This window comes from Mytilus californianus, unplaced genomic scaffold (genome assembly GCF_021869535.1).
Source record: "Mytilus californianus isolate M0D057914Y unplaced genomic scaffold, xbMytCali1.0.p SCAF_5, whole genome shotgun sequence".
In the NCBI taxonomy this organism is placed as follows: Eukaryota; Metazoa; Mollusca; class Bivalvia; order Mytilida; family Mytilidae; genus Mytilus; species Mytilus californianus.
The window spans coordinates 49,949,120-49,973,253 of NW_026262701.1; the positions used below are offsets into that span (position 1 = coordinate 49,949,120).

The window sequence follows — 24,134 nt, forward strand, 5'->3', positions numbered from 1 at the left end:
AAATGTAATTTGTTATTCATTCCGTGTTGGTGCTTCATACTGACACATGTGTTTTGTTTTAACTGTTAATTATTAATGTTGTGAAAATATTTATTAGTATTTAACTAAAGAACTGAACTGTCCTAGTTTCAAAGTCATATTCTAGAAGTAATTATGAAGAAAAGTTTTTTAGAACACTCTCACCGTAATTAATTTAATATGCAACACAACTTTCCAAATTGTTAATTCATGATTTCGACTTATTTTAACACTATTGGAGTGTTCTAGAATCAATTACAAGTATTTTCAACTTCTACTTTTTGACCTCTTTTCCATGAAAATACCACAAACGATCACACATGATTTACTTGAGTTTCATTAGAAGTTCAAGGAGTTGCAAAAAAACATTTTCCTGTATTCTCGTGGGGAAAAGGGAGGTGTGGACGATGTACCAGTGTGGACTTTACAAGGCTGATTAAGGTTGATAGAAACTTTAAATAAAAAAATGATCAGCAAGGAAAGATCATAAAGTAATTCTAATGGCAGAAATCCTCTGTTGACTCCTTATTGGAGTAAGTGCTCTAGATCTGTAATGAAGATTTTTACCATTTTTTGCCTTTTACATTGAAAACTATAATAGATAGATATGCACTTTAAATAGCAAAAATGAGTCTCAAGACAAGATCTATAAAAAAGTAAAATTTTGCTGAAATTGTTACACTCTTCATTATAGGAGTGATTACACTTTAATGACGATTTGTTGTACCTTTTTTGTGTTTTGGACAACAAATTTGGAAGGAGATATGAGAAAATGCCTTTTTATTTTAGGCCAAACCTATGGTTGTCCAGGTGGATGGGTTAGTTATAAATCAAACTGCTATTTGATTGCTAGAAACAAAACCACATGGAATGCTGCCAGATCTATTTGTAGGAAGAATGGCGCTGATTTAACTTCGATTGCAGAAGAAGGAGAACAGGATTTTATTACAAGCCAAATCCCTAAAAGTAAGTAAGGTAAATTAAGGCCTCAATTATTGATGGAGAGAAGACCTTTACTTATCAACTTGTCTGTCTGGACTGCCACAAATCCTTTCAGCTCTCTTAGACTCTTAAACTCCTTACAGTTTTGTAATGAATTTGACATTTTATTCACCACTTTGCATACAAGGAAGAATATCCTAGAGAAAAGTTCAAGGTCAAAAACCTTAGTTCCACTTAGTCTCCCCTGTGCATATGTAAAACAATTGCACGACTCTAACATTCAAACCCTGTGCAGTTTAGTAATATATATATTCATTGATATATTTATTGATTATATATATTATTCACTTCTACTTAAAGGTGTGTTGTTCTTAGTTCAACTCAGCCTTTGCTGTGCGTATGTACAAAGATTGTTTCAGCCTTAAAACCAATAGCAGTATGAGGTTGAATTTGAGGTGCATCAATATATAAATCTCTGCCTTCCATGAGTATATCAGTAAGCTATGTTTAAATCGAATAAAAATATGATGTGGTATGATTGCCAATGAGCCAACTCTCAACTAGAGACCAAATGACAGAAGTTTATAACTATATGTCACCGTACGGCCTTCAACAATTTGCAATCCCATACCGCATCGTCAGCTATAAAAGGCCCTGAAATGACAAATGTAAAACAATTCAAACGAGAAAACTATTTGCCTCATTTATGTACAAAACAATGAAAGAAAAACAAATATGATATACAGGAACAAATGGCAACCGGTGAATTACATGTCCTGGCATGGGATAGGCACATACAGAATGTTGCAGGGTTCAACTAGTTTGTTGGTGCCAACCCCCCTTCACAATTTATGCTAACAAAATCACTATCCACTTGTCTCACCTCTTATCTGTCAGGCATTTAATAATTTGAATGCATAAGACTTGATCATAAAGTATTAATTATAAACTTGACAGTTTATATTTCACTGCCCTGTTTTACCCTGTAAATGCAAATAAAAGCAAATGCAAAATTAACCTGAAGCATGGTACACAGTGTGATATATTAAAAGATCCGGCAAAAGAGAGTGTGAGAAGAATCCAGTATAGATAGCAAGGTTGTGTCTAAGGATCTGTTATCCTAAAGAGGCGAAATATACCAAAGGGACATTCAAACTCATTATTTAAAAACAAACTGACATTGCCATGGCAAAAAACTAGAAATGATCAAAAGACAAACAACAGTATACAAAACACAACATAGAAAACCCAAACCCCACCAAAAACTTGGGGATGCTCTGGAAGGGTAAGCAGATCTTTATCCACTTGTGGCACACAATCAGAATTTTTGTGTGTGATAAAGGTAATGTCGGGAGAATCCAGTACAAATGGGCAGGTTATGATGTGACTTTGAGGCTGTAATCTATTAATTGACTTCTATTTTTAGCTCATTGCTACAACATCCATTCCAATGATACTCAGTGTGATTTATGGAGAGATCAAGGAGAATGTCAGAAGAACCCAGTATGGATGGCAAGGTCGTGTCATAAGAGCTGTAACTTGTGTATTCGGGATTGTAAAAACATCCATTATTCTGTGGAGTGTGACCACTGGGCTAGTGTTGGTGAATGTTACAAAAACCCATCTTATATGCTACAGAATTGTCCATTGTCATGTGGAATTTGTGATTCAGGTAATGTTGTATGATTTTATCTAAATGATGTGTCTTTTGCCTATTGATATTGATATTCGAAAAAAATATGCCTCACTATCACAAAGCCCATGTGTGCTGATGCAGTTCTATTCTTCCATCAGTCAACCTTCCATCAGGATAAATAAACTTGCAAATCAATTTTTTTTTGTAATTCATGAATAAAATAAAATTATTTTTGCTGTATCATTAATATTTTTAAGCTCATCTGTCCAAAACTTTAAATATAATCTTTGCTCACTGAATATGTATGATGTCTGTTGATTTTATTGATATTTTTATCAGTTCCTATCATGTTATCTGTTCCTATCATGCTATCTGTTCCTATCATGTTATCTGTTTCTATCATGTTATCTGTTATTATCATGTTATTTGGGCAAATTGAACCACATTTGTCAGGAAATAAACCTGACTAGAAGAGAAAAAGTTGTTTCTGATTGTCGATTTTATTTTTGAACGTATTAGCAAGTTCTGTTTTGTTCTGAAAATGAAAAAGGTAGAAAAAACACTATGACTTTAAGAAGAAGAACAGTATTAAAAGTGCTGTTTTTTTGCTTTTCTCTTTTTTACATGTGTGTGTGTGATTTGTGACATGAATTGATACACCATATCCTTTCATTTCCGGTATAGTGTTTACGATGCAGAATATGACGAAAATGGCAAAACAGGCTTCTTGAAGATTTTTTTTTCTATTTTCAGCTATCTATGGTGGATTTTGGATTGGATTTAGTGATACTGCATTCCAAATGAATTTTAAATGGTCAGATGATAGCACTGTCGAATATACGAAATGGGCAAAATCTGAGCCCAACAATTGGAATGGTCAGACACGGGAGGATTGTGTTATTATTCTTCTGAAGGTGTGTATAGTTGTATTGTCATTTGCTCATTGCAAAACATTTGGTTTGTACTGTCATTTGCAAGTGAATTGAAATCGTGTATGGTCATTTGAAAATCATTTGAAGGTTTGTACATGTACAGTAATGTGCAAATCATTTAATTTAAAATGTCTTTTGCAAGATATCTGAAGGCTTGAATGTATAGTAATTTTTGAATCATCTGAAGGCTTTATAAAGTCATTGACCTGTTTCTTTCTTTACCTACTTGACTTAGTATTAGTGATACAAAGCCATAATAATGATGAAAAAAGACCTACAAAATAGAATTAGGGTTAAAAAAATTTGGACCACTTGCCACACACACTGGGCATTTGTTCATCATCAAAAACTGTATGATGACTTCAAGATGTCTTAAGTTGTTATATAATATTGTTACATTGCTGGCTCATTAATATTTACCCCCATATCTCCTTTTGATAAAAGAATACCATAACTTATTCTAACTTGTTTATCACACAGAATGGAAAATGGAATGATGTTCCTTGTGACATGGCCAATGCTGGATTTATTTGTAAGAAGAGGAAGCAGGTTTTAGATGAAGTTACACAGTCACCACTAGCTGTTGGTTGTGTCAATGTAAGTTTTTCAAGAAAGAAAACATCCACAATAAAGGAATAACAGTACTGTATTTGAAGAGTTGCCAACATCGATTGGGGATTTGACAGTCACGAATGCAGTTTTACTGGAGATGCACATGCACCAATGACTTCTATTGTTAACTATGGACAGACTTAACCCAGTCAAAACTGGAGATACATGATCTATTGCATAAGAATTATCATTATTTTATTGATAGTTTTACTTTGAAGCAATTACTGCATGTCCTGGTGTAGGTACAGTTAATGAGAAAACCTTGTCATCACAACTCTTCTTTGCAGTTCATGATTTATCATTTCCACATGGAAGATGATACTTTGATAGATACTTATATGTAGATGTGCAAGTGGGTAAGATATTTCAGCCCATTTCTTTTTTTCTAGAGCAATGCCCCATTGAACTTAAAAAGTTTTGTCCTTGTCCAGCTTCTACCTTGTCATTGCAACTCCTCAAAGATGGTTCATTATGTCTATATAAAACTTAGTATATTGTTAGATCCTGATATGCAAATATGCATGTATGTAGGATTCATATGCATCTGAGACAACATCAAACAAAGAAAGACAAAATTTATATAATATTTTCTGATTCCCTTTGAACAGTTGCTCTCACTACACCCTGTTCATATAGATGAATGGAAGAGCCTTCTTTTTTCCCCAATTTGACAGTTGTTTTGCCGTATAATAAAATGTGTTTTCTCACGTAGACGCTTTCTCTTAATGGTATTGACCACATTTTTAGCTCACCTGGCTGAAAGGCCAAGTGAGCTTTTCTCATCTTTTGGCATCCTTCGTCTGTCATCTGTTGTTGTCGTTGTCATCCATTAATTTTTACAAAAATCTTCTCCTGAAACAAGTGGGCCAAATTTAACCAAACTTGGCCACAATCATTATTAGGGTTTCTAGTTTAAAAAATGTGTCTGGTGACCCCGCCTGTCAACCAAGATGGCCGACATGGCTAGAAATAGAACATAGGGGTAAAATGCAAGTTTTGCCTTTAAAAAAAACCCGCTATAAATAAAGAAAATCTGACAGGAGAAAAAATATCAGAATGTTGAGCTCTACCTGTTGTTAAATTAGGTCAAAACAGTCAAACGATTTCTTATAGGAGTCCTTTCCCTTATATGAAAAAAATGCTACTTTTTAAAACAATGTTGGCCTATTGTCTCTAAAATAATAATAGATAGGCAGACATTTTAAAAAGCAAAAATGATCAGCACAACAGGATCTTCAAACATGTCAAATAAGTCAATATTGCCGAAATCTTCTGTCGACTCCTTATTAGAGCTACAATTTATTGCCCTGTCATGATGAGTTTTACCAATTTATTCCGTTTTTGCCTCATGTCTTAAAAACTTTAATAAATAGATAAAAACTTTAAAAAGCAAAGACGATCAGCAAGACTTGATCTACTAATAAGTCAACGTGACCGAAATTGTAAGTCAACGTTTTATTGAAGTTATTGCCCTTTAATGGCCATTTTTTTCATTTTGGCCTATTATCTTGAAAACTGTAAAAGATAGAAACTTTAAATAGTAAATGATCAGCAAGACAAGATCTACAAATAAGCCTTAATGGTCGAGATCTTCAGTCGACTCATTATTTGATTTTTTGCCCTTATATGATAATTTTTAACTTTTTTATGCATTGTTTGCCTATTATCTTGAAATCTACAATAGATAAGTAGAAACTTCAAAAAGTAAAAATTATCAGCATGATAAGATCTACAAAAGTGTCAAAATGACTGAAATTGTCAGTTAACTCTTAATAAGAGTTATTCCCCTTTAATGATGATTTTTACAGGTAAGCGACACAGGTTTTTAAGAGCCACTAGTTGCAGAGTGTATTGATGTGTTAACTAGGCCAATTAATTCAAAAACTGAAATAAAATTCCAAAGACTTTCATTTCTGGGTGCGAGTTAAATTAATCTGATCATCAATTACTTTCTTGGAACCCAAGGATTCTATTCATGTGTACATGTACTCTGCAAGAAATACCACAGTGAAATCGACAGGGTGTTACCATTGGTTAGAATGTAGTTCATGCAACATGGAAAGAAAGAAATTCTAATGGACCAATTACATTCTAATATTTGTAGATACGCAAATCATATAAAAACCACTTATGAATAAAAGGGAATGAGGAGTATATTCTAATAAGACAGCAACCCAAGGACAAAAGAAAGCCAAATAACATCTTGTTTATTTACAGAACACCATTGGTTACGATGCTTACTGTTATGGAATCAATGATGAAATGACAGATTGGGCAACAGCAGAGAGTGGTTGTGCTCAAGTTCAATATGGACATCTGGCTACAATAAACAATGTGTAAGTAAATCCGTTTTTTTTTTGAGTTTGCAAGAAATTTAGAACTGTGCTCAAATTTAATGTTGACGTCAATAACCATTGTGTTAGTAAAGAGCATTACAGAATTAATATGACATCTGGCAATAGTAGCTAATATGTAAATAACAGTTCTCAACCTTGCCTGTATTTTGGCAACAATGGACAGTGCAAAAAAACTGCTCATGATCAAAATAGACAATCAGACCCCAAAACAAGTGAGTGGTCATGATCAAAATAAAAATCTGTAAAAACAATGTTGTATAAGTAACTGCTCATGATCAAAATGGACATTTGACAAAAATAAATAGCATATGAGTAACTGCTCATGATTGAAATGGACATCTGACAACAATAAATGAAATATAAGTAACTGCTCATGATTAAAATAAACATATGTAAGAAATATGGTATATAAGTAACTGATAGTGATCTAAATGGACATTTGACAAAAAGAAATGATTTATCATATCCACATGGAAGATTGTACATAGATAGATTTTCCACTTTTTCTAAAGTTCATTACATGGCAGTATGTAGTGAATAAGTTTCCATCTAAATATTTTCAATCTATTTTCACTGAGGTATTGAAAAATAAAGACAAATTATTTTTGAACTTAGAATTTATATTTTTCTCAAATGATTTTTCCCACGTAAGAAAACCATTATTCATATGTCCATTTTGATATTGAGGAGTTACTTATATATCAGGAACCGTTTTGATCATAAACAGTTACTAATACACCATTTCTTTTTGTCAAATGTCAATTTATGTTAGATAGCTTCCATTTTTCATAACAGTAATTTTCTGTAAAATTCCACAATTATTCCGTCAAGCCCATGAGCTTTATTACGTTTCATATTTAAAAATTGCATCAGTACATTCATCAACAGTTAATACTCCTTCACAAGTATGACTTTCACTGTCATTTGATTTCTTATATTCCTTGATACAATCTAGATACTTCTTTTGTTTCTTCTATCTCAGGATGTTTTGTAGAGTACAAATGTTTATAATAATTTGCGTCTTATCTTAATATTTTTTCTTGATCTCTTGTAACTTGACCCTTATTGTCATGTAGCTGGGTTATTGTTTTTCTACTCTGCCTAGATTAGATTTTTCCATCCCTAGAAAATATGCTGAATTTTTCTCTCCTTCATCAACCCATTTTACCTGTGCCCTTATTTGGTTACCCTTTATTTTCTCATGATAGAGTTTTCCTATTTCCTATCCTATATTTTTCTACTTGATGTAATAAGTTATTATTATTTTGATCATTGCATGTGTGTCTATGATACTATTTAGCCGAGTTAATTTTTATTCCAACTTGCTGATTTGATCTTTCTATTCTTAACTTTTGTTTTACAATGACTGATTGTCTGGTCTCTAACTTCAATTTTAAAATTATCCCACAGACTATCAAGATCAGTTTTCATTTTTGCTTTATTTTCACAATTATTTCAACATAGTCTTTATTTTGTATAACACTAAAGTTTAGTTTCCAGTATCCCTTTCCCTTTTGGCCTCTGCTTAAATTCATTTTTAAGGAAACACAGCTGTGGTCTGTGTATTGTAATACTATTGGTCTAATGTCACATGAAACTCAGTTTTTGAATACTTCAGGAGCTATAAAAAAATAATCTACTCTTGTAGACTCAGATCTATCTTTTCGACTCCATGTATGATGTACTGGGGACTTTGCTTAGGCTCAGTATGGACATTTTGCAACTAAACAATATTAGATAATATGAAAGTAAATGTACCCAGTTTCAATATTGACTTTTAATGACAACAACTTATATAAAGACTGTTATATAGATCAGATCTGTATTTTCATTAGCTAAATCAGTATGTAAACAAATATGATGGATGAGGTAATATATCCCATAACAGTTTTAAAAGCTACTTTTATGGAATATTTCATTTTTGGTATGTTATATTTATCACTAAATGATTTTTCCCCATTCATTCTGACCATATGTTTTATTCATTATGACTCAGGTACACACAGTTGTTTTTAGCTAGTCAGATAGTTGGTAAATCTGGACACTATTGGATTGGTCTTACCCAGGATGTTAACCCTGGTGCCATGGTTTCTTGGACTAGTGGTCTTCCAGTATCATATACAGCTTGGGCCAGGAGTCATACAGGTAATCTTAATTGTTTGTTTGCATTTAACAAAGTTTTTTTGTTTGTCTACATTGAATGTGGTATTATTTGTATGTCTGCATTGGATGCAATCAACAGTTTTTTCTATGACGTCATATTTTGAGGGACCATGCATAAGTGAACTTTAGGGGTGGTATTGTTAATAAAGATACTTGTATAAAACTAGATATCACTGGAATCAGAATGTTCTCGAGTTAATGATGAAATACGATTAAAGTGTAATTTTAACATAATGAAAAAGTTCTATCCCGAGAAAGTGAAAAAAAAAAAGCTCAGTCTCAACATGAAAAGCCTGAAATCAGGTCATGTACATATGATACAGGCACATTTCAGATAATCCAAACTGTATGAATTTCATGGATTTTTACCTGGTCTTTTAAAAAATTCTCGCTTCAGGGTACGTTAGCCTGGTTCGGATAGAGCTACAGTAGCTACAAATAAGTTTTCAATTTTCACTACCAAAAAAACCTGGAAGTTTACAGTGTTGTCTCAATTATTCAACCTGTTTTAATAGAAAGCTAATTAACTAATTTTTACCATCAAATACAAAAAACATGATACTTTTTCACCAGTTATGTAAATAAAAAGGGATTTCCATCCATGGCTATTTTAAGTCGGGGGAATAACCCCTAGTTTTTTTTTATATGAAACTGTTTATAGCACCCTTAAGCTAAACCTAATATTCAATATATAGATAATTCTCAGTTTTTCTGAATCTTTACATTATACCAAATAAAATGATGTATTATTTTGAAGATTTTGACCATAAATAGTGAAACTACAGCTCTTTTTAAATGTCGCATAGTTTTGGTATATTGGCCAATGCCAAATAGTTTAACTGGCATATTCCAAACATTTTCTGTATCACATTTTCATCAATTTTACAAAGAAAAAATCATAAAATTTGGTTTCTTTAGAATAAATAGAATGAAAACTTGAAATAAGCATAAATAAAATTACTTTAAACATATTTTGTTTCTAGTATTATATGAACTAAGTTGTAACAGAGTTGCGAAAAATGTTGAAATAGTGTATTTCTTAGGAATCACTCTTGTAGCTTTTTGACTATAAAAAGTACCAAATATATAAGATAATGAATAAAAATGTATGTTGCACTGATCAGTAGTAAAGACCAAAGTAGGAAAATTCTACACTTTTTATGTGCAATTTTTGGTTCCAATTATACGAGAGAGTGAATAAAAATATCATGTTGTCGCACAAAGATGAAAAAACTTCAAAATTTGTACAGAGTATGGTTTTCTTATATCTGGTTGCTATGTTCAAATCTGTAATATTTGCATTAAATATACCAAACTGATGCTTTGAAATAAATGTATACATGCCATACAATATTTTTCAGAATTGTTTTACTGCATACATTAACACATTTCTATGCTAGAAACTCACGATATCATATGTGTGTTGCTTTAAGGGTGCAATCAACAGTTTTTTTTTATGATGTCATATGTTGAAAGACCATGCATAAGTGATTCTTAGTGGTAGTATTGTTAATAAAGATACTTGTATAAAACTAGTTATCACTGGAATCAGAATTTTCTTTAGTTTATAATGAAATAAAACTAAAGTGTAATTTTAACATAATAAACAAGTTCTATCCCGAGAAAATGAAAAATAAAATGCCCAATCTCAACATAAAAAACCTGAAATCAGGCCATGTGCATACCGATGTAGGCATGATACAGGCACATTTCAGATAATTAAAACTGTATGAATTTCATAGATTTTTACCTGGTCTTTTAAAAAATTCTCGATTCAGGGTACGCTTGACTGCTTCGGCAAGAGCTACAGTAGCTACAAATAAGTTTTCAATTTTCGCTACCAAAAATAAAACAGGAAGTTTACAGTGTTGTCTCCTCTTAAAACATGTATATTTAAATTAATTTTTAAAATTATTTTAATCATTCAACCTTTTATAATTGAAAACTTACTAACTAATTTTTACCATCAATTACAAAAAACATGATACTTTTTCACCAGTTATGTAAATAAAAAGGGATTTCCCTCCATTGCTATTTTTAGTTGGGGAATAACCCCTAGTTTTTTTTTTTTATACGAAACTGTTAATAGCACCCATTGAATGTTGTACTATTTGTTTGTCTGCATTGAATGTGGTAATATTTGTTTGTCTGCAGTTAATGTGGTAATATCAATCACACCTTATAAAACAAAAGCTAATCAGAAGCTTAGGATAGGCAAAGCAATCATTGCTAAATCGCATTTGACACCCTTAAAGAACAGTTCAATGTCACATGTGAAGATAAAATAAAAGTATAACGCTGTCAATATTGGATATGAAGAACACAAATGCAGTTTAAAAGGAATATTTGCAACTGTGAAATCACCAATTGACAGCAGCAACTCTTCAAATACAGGTATTTTATTTCTATTCACTGCAATGCTTTGTAATAAATTGTTTCAAATTAAAAATTTGAAATGTCCCAAAAAAATCATCTGTGTTGGCGCAATGTTGTTGATCAGACCTTCAACCATAGAATTGATTGCAGATGTCGTCTAATCAGAAGAAGCATTTCATGTCATATTATATTACAATGGCAGTGTAATTGAGACTAGAGTCTAGACTACAAAAAGCAGAACATATTTGTAGTCTGTTGATATACATACATTCATTTATGTTGATAAAAACTAATGATTAGACAAAATCTTATATTATTCTAGCCATTCTTTCAAGAAGTATTTCTTCTCTATTGATATTTAGACATGGTCAAAATATTGACAAATAATGATTTATTTTAGGGAGTATTGATGAAGATGCTATGTGTGTTGCCATGACAGCAACCCATCCTATTGGATTATGGGAAACCAAAAACTGTACATTAGAAAAGTCCTACATTTGTGAATATCCTAGAGAAGGTTACACTACACCTACAACTACAACTACTACAGTAGCACCTGTATTCTGTCCTCCATCTTGGTTGGGGTTTAATGGTTATTGTTATAAGGTAGGATAACTCCTGATTTTAAGTTTTCAATAGTAATCCCCTTAGCTTATTAGCTCACCGGACCCAAAGGGTCACGTGAGCTTTTCTCATCACTTGGAGTCCGTCGTCCGTCGTCCGTCGTCGTCGTCGTCGTCGTAAACTTTTACAAAAATGTTCTCCTCTGAAACAACAGGGCCAAATTAAACCAAATTTGGCCTAAATCATCCTGAGGGTATCTAGTTTAACAAATGTATCCGATGATCGCGCCCACCAAACAAGATGGCCGCCATGGCTAAAAATAGAACAAAGAGGTAAAAAACTGTTTTTATCTTATATTTTTGAAACTAAAGCATTTAGAGCAAATCTGACTGGGTAAAAATATTCATCAGGTCAAGATCTATCTGCCCTGAAATTTTAAGACGAATCAGACAACCCGTTGTTTGGTTGCTGGTTTTTGGTTATTATTATGAATATTATAATAAATAGAGATAAACTGTAAACAGCAAAAATGTTCAGCAAAGTAAGATCTACAAATAAGTCAACATGTCAAAATTGTAAATTGACCCCTTAAGGAGTTATTGCCCTTAATAGTCTATATTTTTACAATTTTTGTAAATTTTTGTAATCTTTTACAAAAATATTCTCCTGAAATTACTGGGCCAAATTAAACCAAACTTTGCCTTAATCATTCTGAGGGTATCTAGTTTAAAAAATGTATCCGATGACCCAGCCAACTAATCAAGATGGCCACCATGGCTGAAAATAGAACAAAGAGGTAAAATACAGCTTTTGGCTTATATCTCTGAAACTAAAGCATTTAGAGCAAATCTGACAGGATAAAAATGTTCATCAGGTCAAGATTTATCTGCCCTGAAATTTTTAGACGAATCAAACAAACCGTTGTTGGGTTGCTGCCCCTGAATTGGTAATTTTAAGGAAATTTTGCAGTTTTTGGTTATTATTATGAAAATTATAATAAATAGAGATAAACTGTAAACAGCAAAAATGTTCAGCAAAGTAGGATCTACAAATAAGTCAACATGTCAAAATTGTCAATTGACCCCGAAAGGAGTTATTGCCCTTAATAGTCAATTTTTCACAATTCTTTGTAAATTTTTGTAATCTTTTACAAAAATCTTCTCCTGAAATTATTGGGCCAAGTTAAACCATACTTGGCCAAAATCATCCTTAGGGTATCTTGTTTAAAAAATGTATCCGATGACCGCGTCCACCTACCAAGATGGCGGCCATGGCCAAAAATTGAACATAGAGGTAAAATGCAGTTTTTTGGCTTATATCTCTGAAACTAAAGCAAATAGAGCAAATATAACGGGGTTAAAATGTTCATCAGGTCAACATGATCAAAATTGGCAATTGATCCTATAAGGATTTTTGCCCTTTAAAGTAAAATTTTAACTTTTTTTCGTAAATTTTTTTAATCATTTACAAAAATCTTCTCCTCTTAATCTACTTGGCCAAATGGAATTAAACTTAGCCACAATTATTATAAGAGTATCTTGATTGAAAAATGTATCCGCTAACAACCAACATAGTCCCCATTGGTAAAATAGAACATAGGGGTTCACTATAAAAGTCTATGGGAAAAATGTAAAAAAAATCAATTTCAAATGGTCACAACTTGAAAACTAATTTAAATAATGGTAAGGGGTCTTCAGTAACTATTGTAAGACTACAACGGGATGACTTGATTTTTTTTCCAGGGGGTGCAATTTTTTCAGGAGGGGGGGGGGGTGCTAATAATTTCTCCTTGGTATGTTCCATTTTCAGAATTATTCAGTGTTACTTTTTCTATAAACCATTATTATATCTTTTCTTTCAGCATATTTATATTGGGTGAATGCCCCCCAGACCCGGCGGTTAGTCGGGGTCAGGGGAACCCCTGCCCAAATGTTTTGGAAGGGTGTTCCAGGAAAACATTTAAAGGCATTTTCAGCATTATACAGGCCCTGGGTGAAATAATTTTTCGAGCGGAGGAAAGGAATTTTTTTATTTTTTGTTAAATATCATTATAGATTGAGATATACTGTTAACAGAAAAAATATCAAGCAAAGAAAGATCTACAAATAAGTTAACATGACCAATTGGCAATTGACATCTTATTGGAGTTATTGTCCTTTAAAGTTATTTTCTGCAATGTTTTGGAAATTTTTGTAAATCTTTTCAAAAATCTTCTGCTTTTAATTTAACTACTGGGCCAAATTAAACCAAACTTGGCCTCAATCATTATTTGGGTATCTATATGATTTTAACCTAATTTTACATGATTTCCAAAACCACAGTAGATACAGGTGAGCAACACAGGCTCTTGAGAGCCTCTAGTTTTTTTTTACTTTCCCACACCCAGATCTACATCTACAACCACTACATTGCAATCTGAAAACTAGACAATTTTCGAATTATTGCACTATTGTAAATTTCCTATGTCACAATGCTTATGTTATTACGTCACAGTAAGAACTGAAAGTTTGGGTCAACCAGTGTAATCCATTCTTAAAAAACAACTCGAGATTGGTGTATTCAGGGATAAGGGAGTACAAACAATGGTTTAGTGTTTTCAATAGTTACCTCCCTTCCTTTTATCTTTCTGATACACTGTATGAAACTTTAAATCTACCATTAAAATTCAAATTTTACGAACGCCATCACGAGTTGGTTGACCGTTATGGAATATCCGTTATACAGATGATATCGGATATGTTCCTTATGTCGTAACTACAATCCCGTTCCCTTTTCACGAATGTGACCTACCGAATTGGATTTTTTACCGGCTTTGTAATAACATGAGCAACACGACGGATGCCACATGTGGAGCAGGAACTGCTTACCATTCCGGAGCACCTGAAATCACCCCCATTTTTTGGTGGGGTTCGTGTTGTTGTTGTATCCCTATTTGTGACTTTTTGTTCACGCATCGTTGTCAATATAATGGAATTTGATGCGACTGTCGTACAAGTGAGAGGTTTAGCGCTATAAAACCAGGTTCAATCCACCATTTTCTACATAAGAAAATGCCTGTACCAATTCAGGAATATGACAGTTGTTGTCCATTCGTTTGATGTGTTTGTGCTTTTGATTTTGCCTTTTGATTAGGGACTTTCCGTTTTGAATTTTCCTCGGAGTTCAGTATTTTTTTTTATTTAACTTTTTTCCACAACATCTGTGAAATCAAAATCTGCAAATTGTCCTCTTTCATTTTCATGATTTAAAGGTTGTGTTAAAATTAACCACTTGTTTAGATAGTTACTAGGGGGACATGGAAATACCGGGCGTCCGACCGTCCGTGTGTCCGTCTGTCCGTCCGGTCTTGTTAGTGCTCTCACAGGTACAATTCTTGCCAGATTTTTATAAAAATTATACTATAGGTTAATATCAGCAATATCTCGGACTAGTGATATAATGGTGGACTCAGTAATTAATTTTGGAGCTACACCCTCTGTTTTAGCCTAATACAAATGTGTGTTCCTCAAATATTACCTATCACTGAAAAAAGGAATAAAATACAAATTGAATACAAAATTATATAAGAATGTTACCTTAAGGATAAAAACTTTCTTTGAATACAAAAAAAAATGTTTTTATTAAATATTTTATTTTAGTTCAAAAGAATCAGATTAAAAGCTATGGAATAATTTTAATTTTATTTTGACAAAAGTAAAAGTTCTGCATTAAAATTTTATCTAGTTAAGAGAATACTAGTACATTAATGGTAATGCTGTAATCTTACAAAAATTGGGAATGTGTAGTTTAACTATCATGACAATTAACTTGATCAAGGATTTGTATACTATACAATCCTTGACACGAACAATTAAAAACGTTGATAAAAATGTCGATAAAAAATCTCCATTTTTGAGGGCCAACTCCAGCTGAAAATATTCAAATATCCAGTTGTGACAAAACAACTCTGTCACCTGTATGATCTCCAGTCCAATTTTCATTCATTTTAAATACAGTTTTTGATGTTGCTGCATAGGAGTTGAGACATGTTGCTGAGTGAACACTAAGTAGTAACTGAAAAGTCAAAAACCCAGAAATGTTATTGACCAATTTTGAAAGGTTCACTATAGGGAAATGTTACTGTTATTTTTATGGCCCTCCGGGCCATATAGTTTTACTCTTATCTGTCATTCCGTCATTTCACAACGAGCAGTTATACAGACTTTTTTTCCCTAAATGCCTTCACATATTGAGCTGATTTTTAGTATGTGAGACTACTATGATGAGTTACAGATCAAGTTTAAGATTGGTTCCACTCCGCTGATTTTTACTGAAATTAGGGGCTTTTGAATTTTGTGAAAATAACAGTTATACACACTTTATTTTCTTAACACCTTCACATTTTTAGCTAACTTTTAGTATGTGAGTCTTCTACGACGAGTTACCGTTGGAGTTAACGTTTGGGTCTGCTCTGCTGATTTGTGCCGAAATTATGGGCTTTGGAATTTTAAAATTTTGTGAAAATAACAGTTGTAGACTTTCGTTTTCAAATTTCCACGCCTTAAAATGGTTTTTGCCAGATGACTGACTTTGGACTGAAAACTTTGTTAAACAGTTATACAGACTTTTTTTCTAAAATAATTCACATATCGAGCTGATTTTTAGTTGGTGAGTCTACTATTTTGTGAAAATAACAGTTGTAGACTTTCGTTTTCAAATTTCTACTCCTTAAAATGGTTTAAGCTTTTTTTTTTGCGAGCGGGGTCATTCGTGTTGTTCTGACACATCTAGTTAAATTCTAATTTGTCAAAATGGCTTTTACAAGGACATTGAGACTGCCTAACATAACTTTTAAACAAGATGAAAATGGATTATTTAATAGGTCCAATTTATGAATTCGCTTGCAGTCAAGTCTTTACTGTACTGGTAAATAACAACTGCTGAACAGTATGAATATAGACTGAACAGATCTTAATTGACTCCCAGTGAATTGTCTGAACAGTACCGCATTTACTGAGGTGGATAAGTTGGAATATGGACGGAAAGACTGAAAATGACTTGATAATTAATGTTCAGTCTTAAAGAGCTGTTTAGATCAAAATGACCGTTTGTATCAAAACTGGTTTTCTAGTTTATAGATATTATAGTGTGGCCAGACAGCATTAACTTTATATTTATGACCGATGTTATGTTCTCAAGTTGAAAAAAACCATAACCTGTTGAACTTAAATGAAATAAACTAGATGAACAGTGTTTCAGTTTTCTAATCATGTAATACAATTTGCCTTGAAAAGATCGTGGTCTTTGTAAATAATGACATGGTCAATATTTGTTCGGTTACCTTAACTGGTTTTGTGTTTTCTTTGTTAAAGACTATATACAAGAGTGCTGATCAAAGAACTTGGATGAAAAGCCGTGACTTCTGTCGCGAGAGAGGAGCTGATTTAGCCAGTATTCACAGTAGTGAAGAAAACAACTTTTTGAGAAACAGAATGATTCGGTACTATATATATGCAGTTTTTAACTTCCTTTCTTTCGATTTTTTCTTTCTCAGATTGTTAAAGTCGTTTACAACCAAATCCATGTACATGTTAACAAATTTTCTTGCAATCAGAGGTTGTTGATTAGAAGAGTTTACCTTAAATTTCTTGAGCTTCACCTGAGAAATGTTGGCTTTAAGTGCTATCAGTTAGTGCTGATTGCATTATAATTAATTGTCAACTGACTCCATTAAAGAGTTATTTTCCTTGATTTGCTAATTATGCAATTATGTTTGCATTTTAGGCTATTTTCAAGCTAAGAAAATTGAAAATGATCAGCATCCAAAGACCTTCAAAATAGTAAGCATGTCTGAAATTCTTGAATCCTTATAGAAGTCATTTCCCTTAAAAGACGATTTTTGGTGATATAATACTTTGATTTACACTTATTTTATTCTTTTAAGCAGATTTACATGTCATTGAAAAGAATTGATAAGTTGTGTCTGTCCCAAGTCAGGAGCCTGTAATTCAGTGTGATATTGGTTCATGTCTGTTATATTTGTTTTTTTATCGTAAGTTGAATTAGGCCTCTAGTTATCTCGCGTGAATTGTTTCACAGTTTTTATGTCAGAACATCTTATAGCTGACTTTACCATATGGGTTTTTCTCTGTGACCCATAATTGTTTACATCCATGCCATTCGGTCTCCATTGGATATTTGTCTCATTGACAATCATACCACATCTCCTTATTCTTATATTACAAGAAAATTGGTTAACACTTGTGGTTTCTGTGGTAAACAATCATTCATAATAGATATCCCCGTATGCACTGAAAACATTAATAACAAAAGATTATATTTTCGTTTATTTTCAAACAATCTGCTGTCAAAATTTAAACATGACAACAGTTGGGAGGTTTTCTTTTTATTCCAATTTTAACATGTTTAAGACATACCACTTTTACTTGGGAGAAGGGAGGGTTTGTCAATGTTTCTACTGTTTTAAGGTTTAATCAAAATAAAAATTAGAAGATGTGGTATGATTGCCAATGAGACAGAAACCTCTTCTTAACTAGGACAGTAGTGTTGCAGCAAAATATAAGAACAAACCGAGAAAAATCAGTTAGAAATGGCTTATCTCAACGATTTGGTAAGAACATAAAAACAACCAAAATAAATACAAAAGACACACAGTACCAATCTAAGAGTATTCAGTTACAGAAAGCTACCGGTTGTTCTAAGCCCATCAAAACTAATGATTAAATCATGTTCGAACAGTTTAAGTATCAATCAGTGCACATCAAATGGATTCAGTGTGAAGGGTATGCCAACATATGAGAGAATAGTATAGAAAGGATGTAAGTGCATAAGTTTTCATGATTATATAGCAACACATATTTAGTTTTGTTTTAATTTATCAAAAACAAAATCAATGTTAGTACTGATGAAAACAATATTCAAAGAAATCACTAGTATTAAATTGATAACCTAAGTAAGAATAAGTTTATTCAAAGGATCAATGCGTTGACATAAACCGTAACTTAATTAATGGGCTTTATAAACAATATCACTGTAAAAATTAGAATGTGATATATTGTTTTAATCAGAACTCTACAAGTGCAGCTAAACTTCAAAAACAAAGATTTGAAGATATGAAAGAATTCTGTAAACGTTAAGTAAAAGTTATACTTATTAAAGAGAGATAACTCAAAATATTTCACAAATCAAAGGGAGATTTACTATACCAATTAATTAACGTTGTCCTTAAAATACAACTATTTTTATAATGTAAATAACGATAATGCCCTACTGTAAATGAAATTTTGTTGTAAAAAATGACTTTACAGGTATTTATTCCAAAGTGTCATCTTCTTGTTGAATATGTGCATGATTGTATAAATCATGATAGTGTATTTGTTTTTATGTTACAAATGGTCTGCTCAAGTTTGAAATGTTGTTTTGTTTTATATGATAATGGATAATATAGTAACAGTGTTGTCTATGAATGTAAGGTTTTTTTTTCTAATTAAAAAAAAAGAACAGATGTTTTTGATTGGGCAAAGAGCAAAAATGCTTCAGTTATTTGCTTTCAGGAAACCCATAGTAAGAAAGACATATTTAAAAAAATGGGTAGAGGAATGGGGGAAATGCATGGTTTGTTAGTCATCATAGTAACAAAAGTGCAGGTGTCAGTATTATGTATAAAAAAGGTCTTGATTTTAAAGTGCAAAATTCTATTATTGATATAGATGGTCAATATATTATTTTAGATTTATCATTTTCAAGTCAATGTATTACTTTTGTTTGTTTGTATGGATTTAGTACTGATGAACCTTCAATTTTGTCTCGCCTGCAAAGTAAGTCGCAGTATGCGAGACATAGGTATTAATATCCGGCGGCGTAAACTATTTGTATGAAGCGTTATATTTAAGAAGGTAGAAGACCTGGATGCTTCATACCTTGTATGCAGATACATTTTTTCACGAAGTTTCCGTCTGTTATATGCCCATTGTTCTTGACCTCATTTTCATGGTTCAGTGACTGCTTGAAAAAAAATTACAGTTTTTTTGTCATATGAATTTCTCACTTATTATGAGTAATATGATAACTATATTTGGTATATGGGTTCCCTGCAACATCTACATGTCCGTCAGACAGGGTTAACCTGACCTCGACCTTCATTCATGGATCAGTGATCAAGGTTAAAGTTACGTGATTAGGTCCGTTTATCAGATACTACAAGCAGCAGGTCAACTATATGTGGCGAATGGAATCATTGTAAGGGGTACTTGTCAGACTGGCAGATTTCATCTGACCGTGGCCTCATTTTTATGGTTCATTGGTCATTGTTAATTTTTTGTGTTTTGGTCTGTTTTTCAAGTACTGTAATCAATAGGTCAACTATATTTGGTGCTTGGAATGATTGTAAGGGGTACATATCTGTCTAGCTGGTGTAATCTGACCTTGACCTCATTTTAATGGTTCATTGGTCAATGTTAAGATTTTGTGTTTTGGTCTGTTTTTCAAGTACTTTAAGCAATCGGACAACCATATTTGGTTTATGGAATGATTGTAAGGTGTACATGTCTGTCTAGCTGGTGTCATCTGACCTTGACCTCATTTTCATGGTTCATAGGTCAATGTTAAGTTTTTGTGTTTTGGTCTGTTTTTCAAATAAATAGCAATATGTCAACTATAATTGGTGTATGGAATGATTGTAATGTGTACATGTCTGTCTAGCCAGTATCATCTGACTTTGACCTCATTTTCATGGTTCATTGGTCAATGTTTTTGTGTTTTGGTCTGTTTTTCAATTACCATAAGCACTAGGACAACCATATTTGGTGTATGGAATAATTGTAAGGTGCACATTTTTATGTGACAGTTTTTATCTGACCTTGACTTTATTGTCATGAATCTTTAAAATGTTAAGTTTATGAGATACTTGTAGTAAAACCCTTATCTTTAAGATTTTCAACATAAAATCAATGGTGAGTAAAACAGGCGAGACATTTCAGCGTGTGCACTCTTGTTTAATGATATACATAAAAGAATGCCATCATTTTCAAATACTAGCATTTTATTATGTGGGGACTGGAATGTTGTACAAGATACAAACAAAGACACTAACAATATTATTCATAATAGAAACCCTAATTCACAAAAAAAGATTGAAGAAATAGTAGAAAGTCTTGAATTATTTGACCGTTGGCGGACTTGTTATCCAAATTAAAGAAAATATACATGGCGTCAATCCTCACTCATTAAACAAAGTCGGCTTGATTTTTTTTCTAGTCACAGAGGATCTGTTTTCAGAGGATTTGTTTTCACTCGTGAAAATACTAACATTAATCCTGGGTATAAGACAGATCATTCTGTTACTGCTTTCTCCTTCTCTGCCAGTTTAGCAAAGCGGGGAAAGGGATACTGGAAATTTAACTCCCAACTGTTACAAGATTTAGATTATATTAAAAAAATTCAAACATGTATAAATGAAAGTGTTTTAGAATATGAATCAGGGGACATAGATGATCCTCTAAATGTTAAACTCTCATGCAAAAAAAGCTGCAACACTCTTACTTGAAAATCACATTCAAAATTTTGAAAACTGTTTGAACATATCTCCAGATGGTCAAATTCATGCAGCTTTAAACCAGAAAAAGTTAGATTGGAAAACATCAAGGGAAAAAAATTGAAGGTGTTTTATTAAGATCCCACGCTAACTGGCATGGGAATTGGGAAAAGTGTTCAGTTCTTTTGTAAATTGGAAAAGAAAAATTTTATTAAAAAAACTATAACTGAGCTCGTAGACAAAAAATTAAAACATAAATCAGAGCAATCTAGGGATTTACAAGCAGAAATGATTTTTTTAAACATTGTACTCAAGTAAAAATCTGGAATGTGACGATGAATCCTTTTTCAAGCACAATGTTAAACTCACAGAAGAACAGAAAGCATTGTGTGAGGGTAATATTACTTTTAAAGAATGTGCAGAATCATTAAAGTCTACGTCAAATGGGAAAAGTCCTGGCTCAGATGGGTATACTGTAGATTTTTACAAATTCTTTTGGAGAGATAATGGACTTTTTCTTTTTAGATCATTGTATTTTGGCTATGAAAGGGGGAAATTTTCTAAATTTCAGTATCAAATAAAGGCAACAGTTGTATACCGTGTTTAATAGTCATAGTTCGATTAAGCAAAAACAAATCCGGGTAACAAACTCAAACCGAGGGAAACACATCAACAACTATAAGAGGAAAATAACGGAACAACAGAAACACTGAACTACAACAAAAGCAAACACCAACATACATAGACACGGACTGTCTGATAACAACTGCCATATTCCTGACTTGGTTCAGGACATCTAAGAATAAATGGTTGGCTGAACCTTGTTTTATGGTCAGCCAAACCTCCCACTTATATTGAAATGTTAAAAATACCGCTAAAATGACAACACTACGTGACAGGAATACAGTACAAACAAACGCAAGAACACTCAGCACAGAGAAATACATAAATAAATAATATAATAGTACATTACAACATGTAAAACGCAGAATAAAATACGGACACCTCCCGTGAATTTACGACAGCACACCAGGACACCACAAACAAAATGTAAACTGCGCGTCACATGAATGGATCAACGTCACAAACAGTGAAGTATTTTTTGGGACGTTTATATTATCACAGGTAAATTTTCAAAAAATAAAAAAGATGTGTTTTATTTATACTAAATATAGACAAGTATAAGAATATTAAATTGGGATTGAGTTTGTAATGGTGTTATTTTATGTATTTTCAAAGTGTCATTATATGTATTCCAAAAGAAGAAACAGATAGACGTCATTAAGCTAATTGGCGCCCAATTAGCCTTATGAATACTGATACCAAGATTGCTTCTGCTGTCATTGGTAATAGAATAAAACCTGTTTTACCATCTATTATCAGTGACTGTCAGAAAGGCTTTATAAAAGATAGATTTATAGGTGAGAATACACGTCTATTGTATGATTTGATGCACTATTTAGAAAACATAGCAAAACTGGTCTTTTACTACTTGTAGATTTTGAAAAGGCTTTTGACTCCATCGAATGGTCCTTTTTGAAAAAAGCATTGAGGAGTGTCAATTTTAGACCATCTATTTGCAGATGGTTTGAAGTTTTTTTTATATGAAAGCATCAAGCTGTATTTTAAATAATTGTCATCTTTCAAGCTTCCTTAATTTGGAGATAAGCTGTAGACAAGGAGACTCCCTCTCCCCTTTACTTTTTGTAATAGGTGTTGAATTACTTTCTATGATTATAAGATCAAACCCCAATATAAAAGGAATATTTGTTCATGAAAATGAATCCTTTTGAATCAATATGCTGACGACACTTTCCTTATTTTAGATGGAGGTGAAACATCATTCAGGGAGTTTTTATAATGTTTGAATTCTTTCAAAAAAGTATCTGGCTTAAAAATGAACTCTTCAAAAACTAAAGCTGTGTGGGTTGGGAACAAAAAGTAATTAGATCTGATTCTCTGTCCTGAATCAAAACTTCAAATTTCAAACTTTGGGGAATTGATTTCTCTTTAGATCTTGACAGTTTGCCAGAAATTAACTTCTCCAAAAAGATAAAGGAAGTGTCAGGCATTGTTATAGAAAATTAACCCTAATGGGAAAAATTACTGGTATCAATACTTTGATGCTTCCAAAATTAATTCACTTGTTGACTGCACAACCCAACTTGTCAGGGTCAAAATTAAATGAATTGATTATTCTTTTAACTCATATGGAATGGAAAACCTGATAGAATTAGACGAAGTACTTGATTGGAGATATTCCACAAGGAGGTTTAAATATGAATAATATACATTCTTTTAATATATACCTTAAGATTGGCTGGATAAAGCGATTTTCATCCAATTTATATGGTAATTGGCAATAATTGTTATTGAAAAGCCTTGAGCAGTATGGTAGAAATAGTATTGCATTTTCAAAAGGAGAAACCCAGAGAAATCTCTGATTGTCTGAGCAGTGCTTTTTAGAAGGATGTATTTTCGAGCTTTTATGTGGCAAAGCCTACTACCAATATTTCTGTTCAAGATATTTTGTCATTAGATATATATTTTAAATTTGAATTTCTAGTAGATTTTCCATATTTCATTCAGTGGCAGAGAAGGGAAGTGCAGTCTTTGTTTGACCTTGTTAACCTAGAGACCAAGGATTTTTGTAATTTTGGTCAGATGGGACCACGACGAGACTAAACAAATAATTTCTTGAAGTATTATGGTCTCATTGCCAAAACTCCAAAGCATATGAGAGAACATATGAAAGAGAACACTGCTCTTGTAACTTTTGAAACTGTTAACTGACAATTTTTTGGAAAGATTATTGTTCAACAAAAAGGCAAAATTTGTTATCAAAAATATTGTTGATAGAAATGTGCAACTGTCAACAGAAAAGTTATTGCATTGGGAGGAATTACTAGGTATTACAATTGCAGATTGGTCAGAATATTATATTATTTTAAAAAAATCATGTAAAGACACTTATTTAAGAACTTTTCAATACAAATTTTTGC

The 24,134-nt window shown here is 32.4% G+C and overlaps 1 protein-coding gene across 1 annotated transcript in view; it reads left to right on the plus strand.

Annotated features, from left to right (window-relative positions):
• The window catches only part of LOC127702426 (macrophage mannose receptor 1-like), a 149,272-nt gene that overhangs the window by 55,892 nt on the left and 69,246 nt on the right, over nucleotides 1-24,134 (plus strand). The window contains exons 20-27 of the mRNA XM_052206624.1: nucleotides 808-984; nucleotides 2,387-2,632; nucleotides 3,350-3,510; nucleotides 4,009-4,125; nucleotides 6,358-6,476; nucleotides 8,494-8,642; nucleotides 11,437-11,642; nucleotides 16,952-17,079. Coding sequence (XP_052062584.1) covers nucleotides 808-984; nucleotides 2,387-2,632; nucleotides 3,350-3,510; nucleotides 4,009-4,125; nucleotides 6,358-6,476; nucleotides 8,494-8,642; nucleotides 11,437-11,642; nucleotides 16,952-17,079 — 1,303 coding nt within the window. The remainder of the gene's footprint in view (nucleotides 1-807; nucleotides 985-2,386; nucleotides 2,633-3,349; nucleotides 3,511-4,008; nucleotides 4,126-6,357; nucleotides 6,477-8,493; nucleotides 8,643-11,436; nucleotides 11,643-16,951; nucleotides 17,080-24,134) is intronic.